Source organism: Rhinolophus hipposideros (genome assembly GCF_964194185.1).
Source record: "Rhinolophus hipposideros genome assembly, chromosome: 21".
NCBI lineage: Eukaryota > Metazoa > Chordata > Mammalia > Chiroptera > Rhinolophidae > Rhinolophus > Rhinolophus hipposideros.
Window position 1 is genome coordinate 3,024,914 of NC_138067.1, and position 21,650 is coordinate 3,046,563.

Here is a 21,650-nt window from a genome sequence, read left to right on the forward strand (position 1 = left end):
CCAGGCCTTCGGCGCCTCAGAGGGATGGTGTGGCCTGCCAGCCCCCTCTGTGGGCCCCACCCCAGTGAGCAGACGCAGTGAGCACCCTGCAGGAAACCGGAGATTGCTGGCACCCCCTTCTTCCAGTTCATCTTCACTTAAAGATTAATTTGAGAACTTAAAGTGGTTTTAAGTGGAACAGCCTGGGGATGCTTTTATTTTTTATCACAACTATGATTATTTACTTTGGAAGCTACTGGATAGGAAAGCCAACCTTGCACTTGGAAGGAAATGAGGATTCTTGGCTACTTCTAGAGACTTTGGAAATTGAGGCAAGCAAGGAAATAAAAATACAAGTTTTTATTTCCAGTTCAAGGGTCAAATTCTTTACTGTGAAGTGTCACACCAGGATTAGCATATGAGAAGTCTTACAAGGTCAGGAAGTTCATCACTAAAAGAAAAATCCACTGTTTAAAAAAAAAAAAAATTTACTCAAGATAGTATGTACTAAACATGCACCCCAGTCATTAGTTTCTTGGGCTTTTGTCGCCACTTCAACCAATCGCAGAAATATATGAAAAAGTTACTAAAGAAAGCAAATTCAGAATTTTGAATTTGTTATTAGTAGAATATATAAAACATGGACAACTGATTTTCTAGGGAGCTAAAAAAGATACACCCCAGGTCAACTTATCATTTATAATAGCTCAGAACTCAAATCATTCTCCAAACTCAAGAGATACAGCACACACATGTTTAATTTCTAGAGGATACATTGTTTCCTTTAGATTTAAAAAAGATCACAAAAGCGTAACACTGAAGTTCTTTCTGTCTAGTGTCAGCCTACAAATTGTTAACAAACATTCTTTATTAAGGATTCACAGTAATTGTCTTGCCGAGTTTGCAGGTGCCAAGAAATCATGGCAACAAAATTGCAGAACAGCAAAGTGTTACATAGGTAAAGAAAGTAAAACATAATACTTTGAAAAACGCCATTATAAAATAAATTACACTTTAAATCAGAATGACTGACAAGTTTACATGGATCATCGGGGCTGCTGTTTAGAACGGCTTGACTTTGAAATCTTACAGCCAGCTAAAGCAGGGAGATAGTAAAACACAAGGAAAGAGCACTGGGTTCCTTCTCACTTCTTTTCTCTGGGCTTCAGACTTCTCATTAATAAAGTTGGACTAGATCATCTTTCTTGGATCTTAACCCCCAAAACTCAAGGTTCCATCTGACCAGTTTGACGTGTTTGATCTAAGGCATAGTATTTTTAGTACTTGATAAAGTAACATGAACAACACGGCAGACAGCATCTTGCAAGAGCATACCTCCTTTGACTGGGAGTTACTCCTGGATCTCACTAGGCTTTTCCTGTCCCGTTCATCAGTTGGCACACTCCTGGCACAAGGAGCCTCCCTGCTCACCAGTCGCAGAACTAAAAACTGTTCAGAAGCAGACATTTTAGGTTCTTTTAATGCTATTAATTATATGAAACACGACACTGACACAAGAGCTGTTAACAAGTCAAAGGGACCTTTTTAATCTCTTTTGTGACAGGAAAGGTGGAAAACTGCTTTTTGTTGAACTTTTAAAAAGGTTGAACATTTCCCCCCATATCACGCGTTCTTCCTACAGTACATATACTTCAGACGTTGGGATTACGAGGTTTCCTGCAATATGTGGGCACTTGGGGGTTGATATCGGGTTAAATTGGGACCAACTGTGTCACAGATGGAAGATAATGACAGAGCTTTACTTAATACTGCTCCTGAATTGAAGCTATTTCCCCCAGATTTGCATTTTCTGTTACATATTTAACACTGGGTACCATACTTTCTGTGATGGATGTAATCACTTCCACAGTATGGCTGAATTTCATCTTCCATCACTAGAATTTATGGCTTTCACTTTGCAAAGTTCTCGCACTGACCTTAAAGATGGAAGACTATATATACACAGCAATTAGCATAATGCTAGTAATAATGCCTAACATTTTTTACTTCCATTCTCTTCCTGTGGTGTACTGCTAAATGCTTGACTAACAAATAGACGAGACTCAATACCCATCTCTAGTTCAGTGAAGATTGTAGGACACACGGCCGTTTCAGGCTGCTCATCCCAGACCATGTGAAGAGGTGCCTTCCCTGGGTTAAGATTTCCCATCTCTCTGTGTTTTGCATCTTTTTTAAATTCTGAGGAAATGTCGTCCTGTAAAAAGACCCACTCTTTCTTTAAGAGAAAACTAGCCTCTGCAGATGTTTGGGTTTGCTATAGTGAAAACCAAAAACAATCCCATCTGTTTTAGCAGCCAGACTATTTAGAACCAAATTTGCTTTCCATGCTTTACTTGCTGGGTTGCCTGAAACCATGTACTTCTGTGTTCTTTTAATGTTAAACGTAATCTTTAAAGACTATTTTACAAGCCGCTTCCTGCCCCTTCAAAAAAAAACACAACACAAATTTCAAAAATTAAAGTTACAAGTGACTATAGATAATGTAGTTACACATCCTGTATTATTTTCTACTAAATCTAGATGTTAAAGATAAATTTAACAGCTGTTTTTATAATGAATACGATTTTTACACAGAAAATATGCTAATTTTCCTTTCATCATCATGGAAGAATGAGATCAGTTATTATTATATGAAGTACGTATTTACTATGCCGTTCAAATGTTGGCTGGCAAGTAGCTCATTGAAACGCCTATTCAGCATGGCTGTTGAGAGAATTTAGCTATCTAATCTGGCTCTGCTTCATCAGCTCACTGAATACTACATTCATTAAGTCTTTTTACCTTCCCAAATTGCATTTTTAAAACAAGAAATTATGCTGACTTAAAAAACACTTAAATCATAAATATGCTATGTGTAGTTTTTCCTATCTTCCGGACATTATGCACTTTAAATAAAAGTGATAAAAGAATCATTTTGAAGGCGTATTATACATGTATCATATTTCAGGTCACAATTTTCATTAATCTGACAAAACACAGATGTGATATTTAAAAGAATTAACAAAATCCAGTGAAAGTTTGATTTCTCATGTCATTGAGAATTTGCTACAAAAATATAGAAAAATGAGAATTTATCTCATTTGAATGACGTCTGTATTAGTTATTCAATAGATGGATTCCTTTCCATATATATCTTAAGATCCAAACGTCAGTGCCATAAATCACCTGATTGAGGAATCATGTCACAATGTATATTTTAATATAAGATTTGCGTAGTAATTTAGAATAAATATCACACAGTGAAAAATCTATCATAAACCAAATGCAGTAACAAAAGGAAACAAAAAGCTTACGTACACATTGCCACGGCCTTTACAATAAATGATGGCGTACATTTCCATCAGAGCGTACAGAGCTGCTAATGCAAACACTGAAAGAAATCTGTCATGTAGGCCTTTAATCTGGATTTAATAAAGTTTGTACAGTATCAAATAATATCAAAAGTCTAAAAAAACACAATGAGTTTTTATACCATGTTTATAAATTATTGTTTATATACCATAAAAAAAATAAGGTCAAAAGTGCAGTTTAAAAAAAAGTGGAAGTTGTTATTCTTGGTAAGAACTAGAAAAATGTATTGTCCCAAGTAAGAAGCAATCTAAAGGCTTGTACAGTTTTTTAGGAATTCTCCTTTAACTCTCTCATACAATCTTGGTTACCATACGCTGTAAGATAAACTGATACAAAGAGCGCTAAATAATCTTTTTGTAAAAATAATAGGAGACACATCTGGTGATGAGAAACACTGGGAATAAACATAATTACAGGTCTCCCCAAAAAGAATTCCGAGACTCCGCTCGCCGGAATGAACGGACTATCACTGAATGTGAGCAAATTTGGAAATTTCAAAGGATTCAGAAGTTTTCATCTTTTTCCAGTTTTTAGTCACAACTGGCAATGGTACATACACCCTAGACTTATGAAATTTTGTAGTATAATATAACTAAGACAAAAATATGACTTAAAGGTGATAAATCATATCATCTACTTATCACAGAAAATAAAGACGAAGGATCCAGTAATTAAAAGACAACGGTATAGAAATCAGTCAGGAAGAAACAGATGGACGAAACATAACTCTGGGTCTTAATTGGCACTAACCACAGTAACTATTATATTTTGACAAATTCTAGAACAAATGCCCAATGTGGGAATACGTGTGGTACACGAACCACTTATATTTATGTAAGAAAATGAAATTGGAAGATTACTGGCTTACAAAACAAATGAAATTCAGAGAGAAAGAAATAAAAGGAATGTAAAGAAACCCCTTATTTTTGAACTTATTGGGGGATCAGAATCTTCACAGGGCTCAGGAGCACATTCCGGGGCCAGAAAGTAACAGGCCCCCTGCGCCCGCTCCCCTCTTCCAACGCATGTCACTGGTGCTTTGTTTAGGACGCCACGCCGAGGGATGATTATTAATTTTTTCACTGAATGAAGTGAGTTCCTCGGTTGCTTCAACATAAACTGACTGCCTGAGATCATAAAAACTCCATTAGAATAGGTGATCGGGGCAGGGAGGTCTCCCCAGTTTTGATGGGCGAGAAGGGCTGGCGGCCGAGAGCAGCGGGCGCCGTGCAGGCCGGGCCGTGTCGCCTGCAGCCGTGTCGCCTGCAGCCGAGGAGGGTTAGAAGTCGATGGATATGGAGGCCTGCGCACAGTCTTCCCGGCCCCGCGCGTACATCTCGCAGGGCAGCTCCTCCATGACTCTGTCCTCCAGGGCCTGCTCGGGGCCCTCGCGGGCCTGTTTGAACGTGTAGCTGCCCTTCTTGAAGGTGCTGTTGAAGGTTTTCATGGGCTGCGCTTGAGCAAAGTCGTTCCGGAAGGGGAGCTCCACGGAGCTGAGGTTGGTCCTGCTGGCCTTGGCGCCGGCGGCCTGCGTCCCGCAGTGGTGGTCGTGGATGCAGCGGGACGTGGCGGAGGCGCGGCGCATCTGCTGGTAGTTGTCCAGCTCCTCGGACAGGTCGGCCAGGTCCGCGGACACCTCCTTGTCGCGCAGGGAGAACAGCTCGTAATGAGGAGGGTCGAACACCTCCTGAAAGCCCGTTTTGTTAAAAGCGGTTTTGCAAGCCATGACTTTCTTCCGAGGCTGTTTCACTTGTACTAAAACAGAAATAATGAGGAGGACCAAGACGACCCCCGAGGTGATGCCAATGATTGTCCCGTGAGTTTTAGTGATTTGTTCAAACAGTCCTGCTCGTTTCTTTTCTGCGGAAAGAGAGAGAGACACAGTGAGGCTTTCAAAATTCATTAGCGAGCTTTCAAAATTCATTAGCGAGTCCTGTCACAAAGCAGTATTTTTAGGTAAAGCAGAACACGTGGGTCATGTACACCTCAGATGACACAATTTAAAATTAGGTTTCAAAACAAAAAATAAAATAGTCCTATTAGGATTTCTGGTTAAACCAACCAATCACAGTATGGCTAGACAGATTACAAAAAACACAAAGGACTTGCTTGGTTCTTTACGCAGAAGGCACATGAGTGCATACAATTTGCAAATCAAATTAAATACACGGATACAGAAAATGCCAAAGCAAGTCCTCCTGCTCTACGCCGTTTAGCTTCCTGCCGCACAGGGGTTCCAGCACTCCACAGCATCCACTGCGGGCTTGCCGCCCGAGAGAACTGAGATGATGGGACGCAGCCACTCAGGCTGCTGTCAGGCTCTGCTGACAGTACTTGGTGTCAAGTACTTCCGGGCGGCCGGGGCAGATCACATTAGCTTTCCACAGTAAGCTCCTGATGGACCCCTTGAACAGTAAAAGGTGGGCAAACTTTCCTACTGAGACACTGATCTGACAGCCGGCTGGTAGACACTCAACTGCTACCAGAACCTCACTGCTCTTTCAGGGAGTATATGCTGGAAACAGGACGTAGGACGTTTTATGAAATGAAAAAAGAGCAGTTCTTACAATGAGTATGTTTTATACTGTAAAACCAAATCCATCAGTTGATTTTTATTAAATAGTACTTCTATATAATTTAAAAAATAACTGTACTCTAGGTCACTTTCTAAATTATTTTGAGAATAAAGTATCTTTGCAACACAAATGACTAAGACAACAAGGGCAAGAAATACTATGACGAACTTTTGAACAACTTAAGATACAGAACACAGTTTGGGAGTTGTGTTTTTCTTTGCTTTTACCACATCCAGAAGTCGGCGATGCATTGAAAAGAACATCTGTATTGAAGCCCAGTTGTAGAGAATAACATTTTAGGTCATTCTTGACAAAAGGCAACGGCCACCCTTCTCTCCGATAGGGTGGCCTTCGCCAGAGGACTCACCTTTGCAGTGGTTCTCGTCCCACGGGTACGCACAGTTCTGAACCCCATTGCAGACTAAGGAATTGTTGATGCACATGTTGCTGTGGCAGAAGAAAGTGCTGTCTGTGCAGGGAGCTGCAGGGAAAGGAAAACGACCGCTAGGAACAGACGGCACACAGAAGAGGAATTCATCCGGATTTAGGTTACTGTTACGCAGGGTCTCACCTCAGAGGCCTTCCCGTGAATCCACGCTACTGCACAAGCACTGAGACGAACGCCACTATTGCCTGATGCACGTAGTTTTACTTACACTGGGCACCGAAAGGTTGCTTTTAATGTCATGACAATGTGAATGTATTTCCCATGGGTCTTAGGGAACTAGTACATAGCCAGGCACATTTTTCCAACAAGTTTAAAGGAAATGTTGGTCAGAATGTGGAGACGCTGAACCCTTGTGCGTTGCCGGTGGGCAGGCCAAATGCTGCAGCTGCTGTGCAAAACAGGATGGCAGGTCCTGAAAATGTACACGGATTGCCACATGATCCAGCCACTCCACTGCTAGGTCTACTCCCAAAAGAACTGAAAGCAGGAACTCACACAGATACTGCACACCAATACTCGCAGCAGTTTTATTCACAAAGTCAAAAGGCACAAACCACCCAAATATCTGTGGATTAAGGCTAATCACAATGCCGTATGTACAAACAATGGAATATTATTCAGACTTAAAATTCCGAATGAAACGGATCCATGCTACAACTGAACGAACCTTGAAAATGTTATGCTAAAAAAAAAAAAAAAAGAAAACGTTATGCTAAGTGAAAGAAGCCAAGACACAAAAGGATAAATATTCCAAGCAGATGAGGTACCTAGAGAAGTAGGCTTCACAGAGACAGAAAGTAGCATAGAGGATATCGGATGGGGGAGAGGAGGGTGGGGAGTTAGTGTTTAGTTGAGCACAGAATTTCGGTTGGGGAAGGTGAAAACGTTTTGGAGAGGATGGTGGTGAGGGTTGTACAACAATGTAGATGCACTGAATGCCACCGATTTGTACACTTAAAATGGTTAAAATGGTAAATTTTATGTTACGCAGATTTTACCACAAGAAAAAAAACCACTTAGGAATTAAAAACATTTTTTTTAAATAAAGATACACAGCCTACATACATAGCACGTACTCTCCTATTCTGTGTAAGCTGTCCTTTCAGTCTGAAATGTCTCCTCCTTTCCCTTCCGGGTGACTGGCCCCCTGCTCATCTTCCAGGATCATCCCAGATGCTGCCCTCTCTGTGGAGAGTCCCCTCGTTCTCCTAGATGGCTAGTGACGCCTGTGTGCTCCTGTCACACGCTATATTCTCCTCGGTTTAGCACTTCGCGTGTACATGTAACTGTGTTATATTGGCCTGTGACTCAGGGTGCTTACTTCTGTTAGGAAATAAAGTCTTAAACGGAGTCAGAAGTGCCAACACGGCAGTATCACGTATGGCAGTGTAAAGGCACATAAAAATCCCGAAGCCCAGAAGCGGGACAGCTTATCCCCCCACTTCTGTAGAGGTGTGACAGAACCCACGCCTCCTACCTCTCCACCCCCCATTCCTGAATCAACTAACCATCTGACTCCCAAGAATATAATCAAACAAAATGTATTTCCTGCCTAAAAATTCTACATTTCTTATTTTCAAAAAATACATGTTTCACCAAGGAAGGAGAACTTAGTATTGTTCTGTATCATACTCAGACCTCAAATATTTTTTTACATTTTCTTTGGAAAACTTTACTAGACTAATAGTAAGTAGGGTTTATTTCGCTACATACTATCTTCCTTTTAATAAATATACAATGAACCCCATGTAAACAATAGCCATGAATTTAGTATTTCTTTCCCTCTCTCTTCGGGTTGGTCACAGGCAGCGTGGGAAGACCTAACCACATTCTCCGATGGCATTACCAGGAATAAAACCAATGGTTTGGTGTCCACCTGCCTGACCCGCTTTGTCTATTTCTCAATTGGCTCTGAACACGGGCTGGAAAAACAGGCATTATTTATTGGGTCCCCAGAAAACCCCAAAATGTAGTCTGACAGACGTAGGTAAACAGAACATTTGACGCTGCTTTGCTGTTAAAGAGCAAACACAACCTCTCTGTAAAGCAGAAAGCCACGAAGGTAGTCTGTACCCAGGCTCCAGAGTGGCAGGTAACCCATAGGTCATCACCATGAACTTGGGCTCGTTGGGCTTGTTGCCCCCGTCGCCCCCACAGTAAGCCAGTCGGAGCTTAGGCGTTACTTTCATCTACACACGGTTAAGAAGTCTCCACACCAGACTCTGAAGCTCACTTATTCGCTGAGTACTGACCCACCATAGTTCAAGTATGACAACCCCTCCGTGGCTCTCATGACTTACAGGTTCTAAAACCGCCTAGAAGCGTGAAGGACGGTGCTGTGAGGCCCAAGTGGAAAAAGCAACGGACTAGCAACAAACAGGAACTTCAGGGTGTCAGCAGATCCCCTGTGACTTTAACACAGTTTGCCTTCTGGGTGTCGGTCGCTTCCTCTTCCGAATGAATGGGATAGACTGTGGGCCCCCTCAGACTTCCGGTTCTAAGATCTGATGAGGCTACGAAATTAGCCTCCCAACCACGCTGACACTCCTGTTCTCAATCTAAGTGCAAAAAATAGTGTATAATAAGGAATTCACTGAGAGACCGTTAATCTGTCAAGATCGTATCATTTAAACTACTGAAATAAGTATTTCATAGTTCTTAAAAAAGGCTCGAGGGTTTCAAAGCTCATGAGAAGGTTACATATAAACCATTAGATTAAAGGCAGAAAAGCCAACGAAGACTACATGTTGAATTCTAATTTTACCTATTTTATCCAGTTTGCAAATGGGAATACAGGAAAGAAGCTATTTTTCAAGACAGGGTGAGTGAGGTTATAAATAGCACTGTGACTTCTAGACATTCGGATTTTCTGAGTCAAACTATCATTAGCTCTTACAGTTTATCCACAGTACATGATGTGCCTGCATTTTGATGGCTCTTTATGGCTTCAAAATGGTGAGAAAAGGACAGGTTTTTTGCTCAGTGTTTCTCACTGAATAGTGAGTGGAAAGTACCCTCTGTTTCATTGTAGAGCTCTCTACAACGGCTCCGCCACATTATTTAAAGCAATTAGAAAGCAGCACTGAGACTGTCAGACTTTGTTTCGCAGAAATATACGTTTTCTTTGTAATCACAAATATATTAGAATTTATGGGTTGTCAATGGACAAGCACAGCCGTTTACAACAAGAATCAAAGTATCAGTTATTGACGTGGGAAGCTGAAGAGATGCCTCAACTCAAAACTATGTAGAGACAAACAGTAGCAACGATAATGCCAGTTCTGAATGGCTCTCTACTTACCGCCGGGGTGGGGGGGGCCCCTGGGCTTTCCCCTTCCACTCAGGGGCCATGGCGTGGGGAAGAAGGGTTAGAATTTCAGCTCCACTCTGAAGAGAGGTGGCAGTGATGCTGAAGGATGGCTGTCCTTCAATTAAGCCTGCAAGGGGCCTGCAGGCAGTATGTCCCCGGAGATAATCACGTTACGGATTTATAGTCTAAAAATGTATCTTCTACTGCTTTCACAGTTCTAGTCCTAGAAACTCTTTTCCTCAAACCACACCGTTTTTTAGAGAGTGAGGTATGTATTCGTATTCAGTGCTTGGGAAGAAGTCAAGCCTACCCTCATTGCTAGTCTATTTCACTCACTTTAGCCGAGTTATACTATTTCTAGTCACAGCCGCAGTCTACAACGAGGAGGTATGAAGTGCCTCTCTCAGGCGGACTAGCCCATTTATATAACCTCTCCTGAAATACTGACTGCTTTCATGGATGGAGTCCCAACAATTACAAATCATTAACAGCGGAAAGAACAAAAGAAAAAGGTTAACAATCTGAATAATGATAAGCATGTAAAATGCACTGTTTGACAGCTCTCAAACTTGCTTAGCAAAAGGAGATCTTCAAACTGGAACTTCTGGTTTATTCAAATTTATAACATCCTTTATTTTTGGAGGGTGGTTTTCTTCCCGCTCTTCAGTAATAAAGCTAAAGTTGGGACATGAAGCTAAGCCTACTGCCCATTCAGCTTAGTTTCTGGTTGTGATCAGTTAGTGTAAAGATACTGCTTGAAGGAGGCTTGTCATACGTTTTACTCATCAGATTTGTTCTAACGGAGAAATCATTAGTGTATGTGTATATAGGGAAAATACTATCAAACACATTAGAGAAGAATTTTCACGTAGCACTTAGGCCAGAGCTGCCTCAAAATAAATGTGAGCCAAAAATCTGAGCAAGTAGTCACATTAAAAGATCTTTAACAGTTAACAGGTAGACTTAACTTTACGAATAGTTGCTTTAACCCAAACGTAATACAGGACCGAGGCTGCCTCCTTCAGGAGGGCCCCCCTGCACGGCTTGCCCTTAGCGGGCACCTGGGAACTTGGCTCTCCTCCACTCCTGACTAACAGGGAAGTTCATGGGGCCTAGAGTTGGTGTTAACAATGTCATGTACGCCCAATACCTGCTTTCCTTCTGTGAGTCTAGAATTTTGGCACGTGCAAGGCAGAGTGCCTAGGTGACCAGCTCCCCAAAACCCCTGGGCGCTGAGTCCCCAGTGGGCCTCATGGGGCAGAAACGTTGCCATGTTACTGCGTGTTTTGCTGCGGGAGATGAGCCTGCTTAGTGCGGCTTTGGGGCGGGGGTGGCCCTCTAAGGGGGCTGAGAGCGGAAAGGAAGCCTGTGAAAGGAAAGGCTAAGAAAAAGGAAAGGAAAAAGAAAAGGAAAGGAAAAGAAATCGGCCTTGTTTTCCTTGCTGATCCCACCTCGTCTCCTTCCACTAGAATAAACCTTCGCTGAGAGTACAGTGTGTGCTGCTTCCTGTGAGTCCTTCTGGCAAATCGCCTGATGTGTGGGTGGTATCGGGAGCCCGAAACAATATCCCACACACTCTACCTGTAGTATGGAATCTATGCACCTCATTTGATTGTGCTTCGCTTTATTTTGCTTCTCAGATACTGAATTGTTCTCTTACAAACTGAAGGTCTATGGCAGCCCTGCCTGGAGCAAGTCTGTTGGCACCATTTTTCCAATAGCATTTGCCCACCTCGTGTCTCTGTGTCATATCTTGGTAATACTCACAATATTTCAGTTTATTATTATATTTGTTACAGTGACCTTTGATGTTATTACTGTAATTGTTTTGGGGTGCCACGAACTGCACCCCATCACACAGAGAGCTTAATGGATAAATGCTGTGTGTTCTGACTGCTCCCCTGACCGGCCGTTCCCCATCTCCCTCTCCGTGGACCTCCCTGTTCCCTGAGACAATTACAATATTAAATGAGGCCAGTTAATAACCCTACAATGGCCTCTAAGTGTTCAAGTGAAAGGAGGAGTCACACAGCCCTCCCTTTAAACCAAAAGCTAGAAATGATTCCGCTTACTGAGCAAGGCATGTCGAAAGCCGAGATAGGCCGAAAGCTGGGCCCCTTGTGCCACACAGCCCAGCTGTGAAAGCAAAGGAAACGTTCTTGAAGGACATTCAAAGTACGAGTCCAGTGAACACGGAGTGATAAGAAAGCGAAACAGCCTCAGTGCTGATACAGAGAAAGTCTTAGTGGTCTGGATGGAAGATCAAACCGGCCACAACATTCCCTTCAGCCAAAGTCTAATCCAGAGCAAGGCCCTGGTTCTCTTCAATTCTGTGAAGCCTAGGAGGTGAGGAAGCTGCAGAGGAAAAGTGTGAAGCTAGCAGAGGTTGGTTCATGAGGTTTAAGGAAAGAAAGCCGTCTCTGTAACATAATCGTGCAAGGTGAAGGTCTAGCTAAGATAATGAATGAAACTGGCTAGGCTGAATGACAGATTATCAGTGTAGAGGAGTCTTTTATTGAAAGAAGATGACAACTAGAACTTTCAAAATGTCCACATTAACAGGAGTTTGGAAGAAGTTGATTCCAACCCTCATGGATGACTGAAGGTTCAAGACTCAGTGGAAGAAGTAAGTGCAGATGTGGTGGAAACATGAGAACTAGAATCAGAAGTGGAGCCTGGAGGTGTGACAGAACTGATGCAATCTCATGATAACACTTGAATGGATGAGCAATTATTTCTTACAGATGAGCAGCTAAAGTGGTTTCTTCTTTTTATTTATTTTTTATTTTTTGGGGGGACGGGGAACAGGACTTTTATTGGGGAACAGTGTGTACTTCCAGGACTTTTTTCCAAAATCAAGTTGTTGTCCTTTCAGTCTTAGTTGTGGAGGGCGCAGTTCAGCTCCAGGTCCAGTTGCCATTGTTAGTTGCAGGGGGCGCAGCCCACCATCCCTTGAGGGACTCGAGGAATCGAACTGGCAACCTTGTGGTTGAAAGCCCACGCTCCAACCAACTGAGCCATCCGGGAGCTCAGCGGCAGCTCAGTTCAAGATGCTGTGTTCAATCTTAGTTGCAGGGGGCAGAGCCCACCATTCCTTGCAGGACTCGAGGAATTGAACGGGCAACTTTGTGGGTGAGAGCCCACTGGCCCATGTGGGAATAGAACCAGCAGCCTTTGGAGTCAGGAGCACAGAGCTCAACCTGAGCCACCGGGCCGGCCCTAAAGTAGTTTCTTAGGATGGAATCTACTCCTGGTAAAGATGCTGTGAAGATTGTTGAAATGAAAACAAAGGACTTAGAATATTACATAAACTTAGTTGGAAAGCAGTGACAGGGTTTGAGAGGACTCACTCCAATTTTGAAAGAAGTTCTGTGGGTAAAATGCTGTCAAATAGTATCTCATGCTACAGAGAAATCTTTGGAGAAAGGAAGAGTCCATTGATGAGGCAAACTTGACTGTTGTCTTACTTTAAGAAATTGCCACAGACACCCCAACCTTCAGCAACCACCACCCTGATCAGTCAGCAGCCATCAGCGTGGGGGCGGAGCCTCCACCAGTGAAAAGACTGACTCGCTGAGGGCTCAGAGGATGTCAGCAGTTTTTAGCGATAAGGTATTTTCCAATTATGTATGTACACTTTTTAAAGATATAACTCTTTTGCACACTTAATAGACCGCAGCATAGTGTAAACATAACTTTTATGTGCACTGGGGAAGCAAACGATTCGTGAGCTGCTTTATTGCGGTGGTCTGGAACTGAGCCCGCAATATCTCTGAGGTTGGTACGTAAAACATTATTAATGAGATCATTTACATTCTTAATTCCACACCAAGTCTCTGAAATCTGGGATACAGTGTTATAAGTACAGCACATTTCAATCTAGAATGGCCACATCGTAAGTGCTTAATGGCTACATGTGGCTGATGGACAGTGTACTGGACAGAGTAGGTATGACGTTGGGAACACATCAACGGAAATAAAGGTCAAAAGGCTCTCTCACTAACTATATTTCTGTATCAAGCACTGATAGGTAGTTATCTGAAACAGTGAAACAGCCTCTGTACCACTGTTTTTTAGCTGCGGCTCCGTCCCTGAGGTCAAAGGAGGCGCAGTACGTGACTCACGGGAAACACCCTGCTGACCTCCTAACATTTCTAACTGCTCGGGAATTCACTATATCCAAAGTCACTCAGCACTTTCTCCCTCTTGTCTGTTCAATTTTCATTTAAGTCCGCCAGACCCCAAATCGTAGGTATCTCCCACTTACTCTGTTACTTTTCATTCTTGATTAGTCATCAGAGCTTTCCGATTGTCTCCACAAGTGTTCCCTATTCTCAGATCACTGCATTGGGTCAGACAATCCTGTTTCCCACCTGGACAATGAAGGTGACTCCTTAACTAGTCTCCACGCCCCAACGAATGCACAGCTCTGATTGTATCATTGTGTCGCACAAAACCCACAAAACTCCCCAGTGCCTGTAACACAAAGTCTAAATTTAGCCTCTAGTTTAAAGGCAGTTAATGTCAAACTATCATCTACCTTTCCAGGCTCATTTCTCTATGCTTTCCCCCCATTACTTCTTGTGGCCCAAATTAGCTTTGGTCTATGCCTTTGTTCATTCTCTCGCCTCAGCTTGGAATGAAAACCTCCATGAACATTTCTACCTTCTAAAATCTTACCCTCAAGCATAAACTCAAAGGACCGGCCCTCCAGGTCCTCGGCCCATAACTGAGGCTGCCTGCTAGAAGCGACTTGGATATTTAATAAGAAAGCACTGTTTTGGCCGCAAATGGTCTTTGTCTTAGCCCTACAGTAGTCAGTTCTCATTTGCATACGTCACCTTACTCAAGTGACTACAAGATCCTTTAGGACAGGGACTGTTTCATCCATTTTTTATCTTCATACCAAACACAGCACCTCAGATGATAAATATCAAATAAATGAATGGAAGGCAGGTAAGAAGGCTGGTTGGCTACATCCGCTTCCTCACCCACGTGACCACTTAGCAGTTCATAGAGCCTTTAATGTTATAGACAGAGCAGTTCCGCTATGAGAAAGCCTGTATATGGTCACATCCAATCGTGATTTTAATATAGAATCCAAGGAATAATAATATAATATCTTGAAACTATAAGGAAAGGGAAAAACTACTAATCTCCAAATTGCTCAAGAAAAATATCTGATAACATTTTACTGTTACACCTTTATATTTACAAACTTAGAATTTATAAAAATCACATAGCTTACCAAACCTCAACAGTGTTTTGTAGAAGTAGAAAATTCTAAAATTCATGCAATATCAACGGACCCTGAATAGCCAAAACAACCTTGAAAAAGAACAAAGTTGGAGGACTCACACTTCCTGGTTTCAGAATTTATTACAAAAGCTACAGTCATCAAACCAGTTGTGAGTGGCACTGGGACAGACATACAGACCTCTGGAATAGAACAGGAAGTCCCCAAATAAGTTCTCGCATGTACATGGTCAATTTATTTTTGGCAAGGCTGTCAAGCCCATCAATGGGGAAAGGACAGTCTTTTTAACACATGGTGCTGGGAAAACTGGATATCCACATGCAAATGAATGAAGCTGGGCCCTTACCTCACACCATATAAAAACATTAACTCAAAGTGGATGGAAGACACAAATATGCGAGTGAAAACTGTAAAACCGTTAGAAGAAGACATAGAAGAAAAGCTTCAGGACATTGTCTTTGGCAATGATTTCTTGACACCCAAAGCACTAGACAAAAACAGAAAAACGGATAAACGGGACAACAGAAAAATAAAAAACATTTATACCTCAAAGGTACTAGACAGACAGTGAACAGATAATCCGCAAAAGGGGAAAAAAGTTTGCTAATCACGTATCTGATAAGAGATTAATATCCAGAATAAAGAACTCCTACAACTTAACAAACACAACAAAAAAACAACGAACAAATTAAAAACTGAGCAAAGGACTGAACAGGCATTTCTCTAAAGAAGGTATATAAACAGCCAAACAGCCCATGAAAAGATGCTGACATTACTAATCATTAGGGAAAAACAACTGCAAACCACACTATATACCTATTAGGATGGCTATTATTAAAAAATGAAAAACAGCAAGTGTTGGCAAGGATGAAGACCGACCCTGTAGTGCTGATGGAAACGTAAAATGGCGCAGCCACTGTGAAAACACTTGGTGGGTCCTCCAAAATTTAAATGTAGAATTTCCACAGGATCCAGCAATTCCACTTCTAAGTATATAATCCAAAGGATTCAATGCAGAGATTCAAACAGATACTTGTATACGAATGTTCACAGAAGCTTTTTTACAACAGCTGGAAAGTCAAAACAACCCAAGTGTCCATCACCAGAGGAATGGATAAGCCAAGTGTGGTATTATATATACCATGGGACATTGTTCAGCCTTAAAAAGGACTGGCATTCTTAAAGACTTTATGCTAAGTAAAACAAGTCAGACACAAAAGGACAAATATGGCAAGATTCCACTTGTATGACATACCTAGAATAGAGAAATTCAGAGACAGACAGTAGAATAGAGGTTACCTGGGGTTGGGAGGAGGTGGGAATGGGGAGTTGATTTATTATTTAAAGGGTGTGGAGTTTTAGTTTGGAATGACACGTTACATTCTGGAAGTGGGTGGTGGTGATGGGTGTACAACACAGTGAGTGTATTGAATGTCACTAAATTGTACACTTAAAAATGGTTGAGGGTAAATTTTATGTTATGTGTATTTCGCCCTAATTGGTAAAAAAAGACACAACCCTCTGGAAGGTGTTTGGCAATATTCCTAACTAAACTACGTCTGACTTATCTTTTAAGACAGTAACCCTCCTTCTTTCTAGGAACCTATCCTGAGGATACACATCCAGGAATATGAAAATACACAGCAAACATTACTGACTATAACACTGCTCGGAACTGCAAAACACTGGAACGAACCCACATGCCCAGAAATCTGACTGACTGAAGTCTGTCCCTACAATGCACTACTGTGCAGCTATAAAAAACCAGAATGATCTCTCTGAACTAGTAAAGGCACGGGCCCGGGATATAGGGTTTAGTGACAGAGGCAAAGTACAAAGAGTATAACATGCTTCCCCTCATGCAAGAGAAAGGAGGACATAAGGAAATACACACGTATCAGCTCATCTGTTCAAAAACAGAAACACAGGAAGGATACCCAGAACTTACGTGAGCAGTTCCCTACACAGAGTGGGTAAGAATGGGCCTGTGACAGTAGAAGTAAGAGGGGATGACACTACCTGCATCTTTGTGGATAGCTCCCTGGGAACAATGGTAATGTTCTGGGGGCTCCAAAAAAAAAAAATTAAAGTAACCATGCTGTGGGGGCAACAGAAAACAAAATATAAACAGTCACAAATGAACCCAAACATTACAAATGAATTATATAGCCATAAGGGAAGGAGGGAGGAAAAATAATTTAAGTTACTGAAAAAACAGTATTTTGATAGTAAGGCTAAAGACAAAAAGAACGGTATACAAATAATGACTCTGTAATTAGGAAATTTTTAAGAGGGATATGGGTTAGAAATTCTGAAATCACTTTATGTGTATGCTAGGATTGAACACGTAAATACACTGTGATACAAGAGCAGAGTTTCTCACGGTGAGATAAGGAAAGGGCCAGGTAGGCAAAACAGGTTGAGCCCCGGGTCACCAGGTGGTAACAGGAAGTAAGGAAATGATTAAAAAAACACAGGCCCAATTAATCAGGAGCCACCTTGAAGGATCTCCCAATGGCCAAAGCTGGGACTCTGAGCAACCAATGTTAGGATTACAGAATCATACAATTCATCAATATATACTAAATCTAATAATGGGATAAAATCAATAGCCATGGGCTCATACTGATACACATAACAAATAAGTAAGTGAGGGAAACAAGAACCAGGCCTTTTCCACAGCAGAATCATAATGAAGAAGTGGAGAGGAAGGATGGAACCAGAAAAGCACCATCAGGTAAACACGCCAGCAGAAACCATTCGCAAAGGCTACAATTAGTGCGCCAAAGGACAGCTGCATAGTCTCCAAGAGACTCATTCATCAGGAGGGAGAACATGAGTGGCTTTATGGTAGATCGACCTGGTGGACAGCCCCAGAGGAAAGACACCAAGCTCACGTCAGGCCAATCCACGTGCGTCCCCTCCCTCACCAGTGTGGCACACTGACAAACGTCACAGAGTTTCTGTGGCATTTTCAACGGAAACATTGAATCCATGAGAAGATGTCAGACAAACCTACACTGACGGACATTCTAGTAAAGAACCGGCCAATTCTCTTCAAATACATCAAGGTCATGAAAGGTGAGGAAGTGTCACAGGGGGAGGAGATTACAGGAGAGCTGACAACTAAATTCAGCGTGGGGTCCTGAGTCGGGAAAGGACATTCCTGGGGAAACTAGCCTAAAGATCTGAGTAAGGTCCGTACGTCGGTTAATAATATTTTATCAGTGTCAATATGCAGTCTTACTGTGGTTTGGCAGGATGTTCACATTAGGGGAATCTGAGGGAAGAGCATATGAGAACTCTACTATTTTTACAACTTTCCATAAGCTTATTTAAAAACAAAAGTTGAAAAAAGAAATGAAGACACCATCTATCTAAATCTTTGGTGATCCTGGTCGAGTGGAATCACAATTACTCACGATGCTGAATTACTACGACTGGTAATTATTTTTCATTTTGAAAATCTTGAGAGAAGTCTCCACTTTCTGCACCCCCTATGGTGTGTTTACTGCCTGATAACAAGGGAGTGTCGCAATTTATGTATTAACGTGGGTTTTTCACCCAGGTTAAGAAAAGGGACCAAGATTTATTTCTTTCTACATCCTGTGACTTATAGTCTTTGTCAAAAGGAAACACTCAATAATTGTATTCTGAATGAATGAAAATTATGTAAAAGATCTTGATGCTACAGGAATTATTTACTTACGCTCCACAAAGGAAGTAAAGAGCATTCTGAACCGGCTCAGCCGGCTCCCTTCGTCGGCCCACATTCGGATCACTCCCACTCCTGTTTGAAGCATTACGTCATTGGCCACCGTGCTGCAAAACTTGGCCTTGAGATTTTCAATAGAACTGCTTCCATCATAGACCGCGACGAAGTTTCTCTTGCATTCATTGGAGTGCTCCATCTGATAATCCAGGAACCTCAGATAAATCTGCAACAGGAAAACCAAGAGAAACACCGCTTTACAAAAGATACATTAACTTGAATTCTCCAGTTCCCTTATCCAGTTACATGCAGACTGAATTCTGACAGCTGATAGAAAAACAACAGACAAAAGGCCGACACCTAAGTAGTATGAAAACTAAGACTAAGGGTCTGTTTCTTTGGTTGCCTTAACAATGGGACCAAGCATTAAGGAACCTAAAGTTTGTGTTTTGTCTGTAAAGAGAAGAAACTTTGTGCTCCATGACGCCCGTCATACATATGTCCTTATTATAAAAGCATCTCATGGCACTGACAGATTGGGAAAATAAAAGGATCACTCATAATTCTATTACTCTAACAATCATTGTGATTAACTGGCGAGTTTCTTTTCGATTTTTCTTCACATTTTCAAAACCTAGGTTTAATTGTAAGATACACACATCCCGCTTTGCTGAAACGTATCAAAGTGTTTTTACCTTAAATGGAGTCTCATAACCATAATCGTCCCCATGATGTCCTATCACGTTGCTACGCACTGTCCTATCGCACACTTCCGTGGTTTGAACATTTTACCCGCAAATCATTTCAGCTTTCTTGAAATGGCCTCACAGGTCCCTGAGGCCTGTTTTCAATCTCATTTTCTCAGTACTTCACATTGAAGTTTCTACTGAGTCACCTTCAAGTTTACTGGCTTTCCTCTATTATCTCCATTCTCCCATTGGGACCATGGTGAATATTTTTTTGAAATTTCAGAGATTATGTTTTTCATTTTAGCTCTAAAAGTTCTACTTGGTTCTTTTTTGTAGTTCCCATTTCTGTGCTGAAACCTGTTTCCAGTCATTTCCGGAGTGTCTACCTTTACCTCAGGGAGCATGGAAATAGTGTTGCTTTAAGGGGTAATTCCATTATCTGGGTCCTATTAGGGTCGGGATCTGCAGACTGTTGTTTCCTTTCAGAATTAGTCACATTTCCTTGGTTCTATGTGAGTGATTTATTATGCCCTGGACATTTTTTTTTTTAAAGGAGGGTGCAGCTCACAGTGGCCCATGTGGGGATCGAACGGGCAACCTTGGTGCTACCAGCACCATGCTCTAACCAACTGAGCTAACTGGCCACCCCACACCCTGGACATTTTGGATAGAACACTGAGACCCTGGAGAATGTTGCTTTTTGTTGCTGTTTGTTTTATTTTGGCAGGCAACCTCTCCAGTAAGGTTCAGGCTGCATACCCATTTTGTGTGGGTTCAGTTCCAGAGCCTGAGCTGTGCTGTGTGGGCTTGCCCCGGAGCACACCCCACTCAGGGATGCGGACAGGAGTCTATATTGTAGTTTGGTTCTCGACACCTTTGCTGTGTTTCCTGCATATACAGCTCAGGGCTAAGTAAGCCAGGATCAGGGCTTTCCCTCGTCCAGCTCCCTCCCTGCCTGGTCTCTAAGATTTCCTTCGCATTCCTCTGGACAACATGGTTTCCTTTTTCTAGCTCCTCTGGTGGCCAGAGAGGTAAATTATCCTTAGAACTTTAGTCTCCTAACCTGTTGTGAGTTCTGAGGGATTGACTGGAAGAGAGAGGGAAAAAATAATGGGATGCCCTAAAATCTCTGCAGACGTTATCATATCCTCTCCCCAGTTCCACTCTTTAAGGAAACTTGGTTTCTCTTGGGGTTTTGGTCCTGCTGCACTGCGGGTCTGGAACTGGGGCTGACTTTGGGCAGAGCTGGGGGAGGGGAGCAAACACAAGCCCGGGGACCCCCTTCAGTTAGTCAGCTGGCTAGACCAATATTTCTGAGTTCCTGCTGTCTGGACCTGGTATGAGTTCCATGAATCAGGCAGGAGACAAAGGAGAAGGAAAAAACTGAATTTTGCCTCCTTTATCGGTCATTATTTAGCGTCTGGCTTGCCTCCTAACCCCACCTTCTAATGGTTACTTTTCAGAATTCTCATGTCCTGCTGTTTGGATTCTGTCCAGCGTGTTCAGTTGTGATAAGCTATAGTGGGCTTACTCCATCTTGGCTGGTTCTGGAGGTTGAGCTTATTTTAATGTAGGAAAATTGACCAACTTTATATTTAAGGTTTATACTTTGTGTCGTCTGTGTTCGATTTTAATAAACTTTCCTAATCCCAGGTTATATTTTCTCATGTAAATTGTAGGTTTACCAGTTAGGAATTGATTATAGGCCAAGTGTAAGACAGGGGTACAGCATCTCTCATCAGCCGCTGCAGAGCCAGTTATCGAGCATCTCCTTTGGGTGGGGAATGCTACCCATTTGTACATACACCAAGCTTCCACCCACGTGTACTTCTACTTTCAGATACTTCAGTTTCATTAGCGTGTATATCCGAGTGACACCTGCACACTAACCAACCACCACACCTCTAGCTTCAAGAGTAAGTAGCCCCACTTTGCTTTTACTCGACACTGCCTGAGTTCTTCCAGACGCTTCATCTTCTACGTGAATTTCGGAATGAGCTTGCCAAGTTCCCCAGAAAGCACTACTAGAGTTGGGATGGGAATGACAGGCCGACCAGGGAGATGTTGTGGGTTGGGCTCCAGACTGCAAAAAAGAGAGTACTGCAGTAACCCAAGTATTACAAATTTTCTGGCTTCCCCGTGCATCCAAACGCTATGTTTACACTATACTGTAGTCTATTCAGTGTGCAATAGTATTATGTCTAAATAAACAATGTACACACCTTAATTTAAAAATACGCTATTGCTAAAAAACGCTCACCATCATCTGAACCTTCAGTGGGTCATATCCTTTTGCTGGTGGAGGGT

General features: G+C 42.2%; 1 protein-coding gene across 4 annotated transcripts in view; it reads right to left on the reverse strand.

The window, feature by feature from the left end:
• Nucleotides 1-719: 719 nt before the first annotated feature.
• Nucleotides 720-21,650, reverse strand: part of NETO2 (neuropilin and tolloid like 2) — a 39,824-nt gene continuing 18,893 nt past the window's right edge. For all 4 annotated transcript variants that reach the window (XM_081030697.1, XM_081030696.1, XM_081030695.1 and 1 more), the window contains exons 7-9: nucleotides 18,652-18,880; nucleotides 6,295-6,408; nucleotides 720-5,211 (exon numbers count right to left, since the gene is read on the reverse strand). In XM_081030697.1, coding sequence (XP_080886823.1) covers nucleotides 4,631-5,211; nucleotides 6,295-6,408; nucleotides 18,652-18,880 — 924 coding nt within the window. In that variant the 3' untranslated portion in view covers nucleotides 720-4,630. The remainder of the gene's footprint in view (nucleotides 5,212-6,294; nucleotides 6,409-18,651; nucleotides 18,881-21,650) is intronic.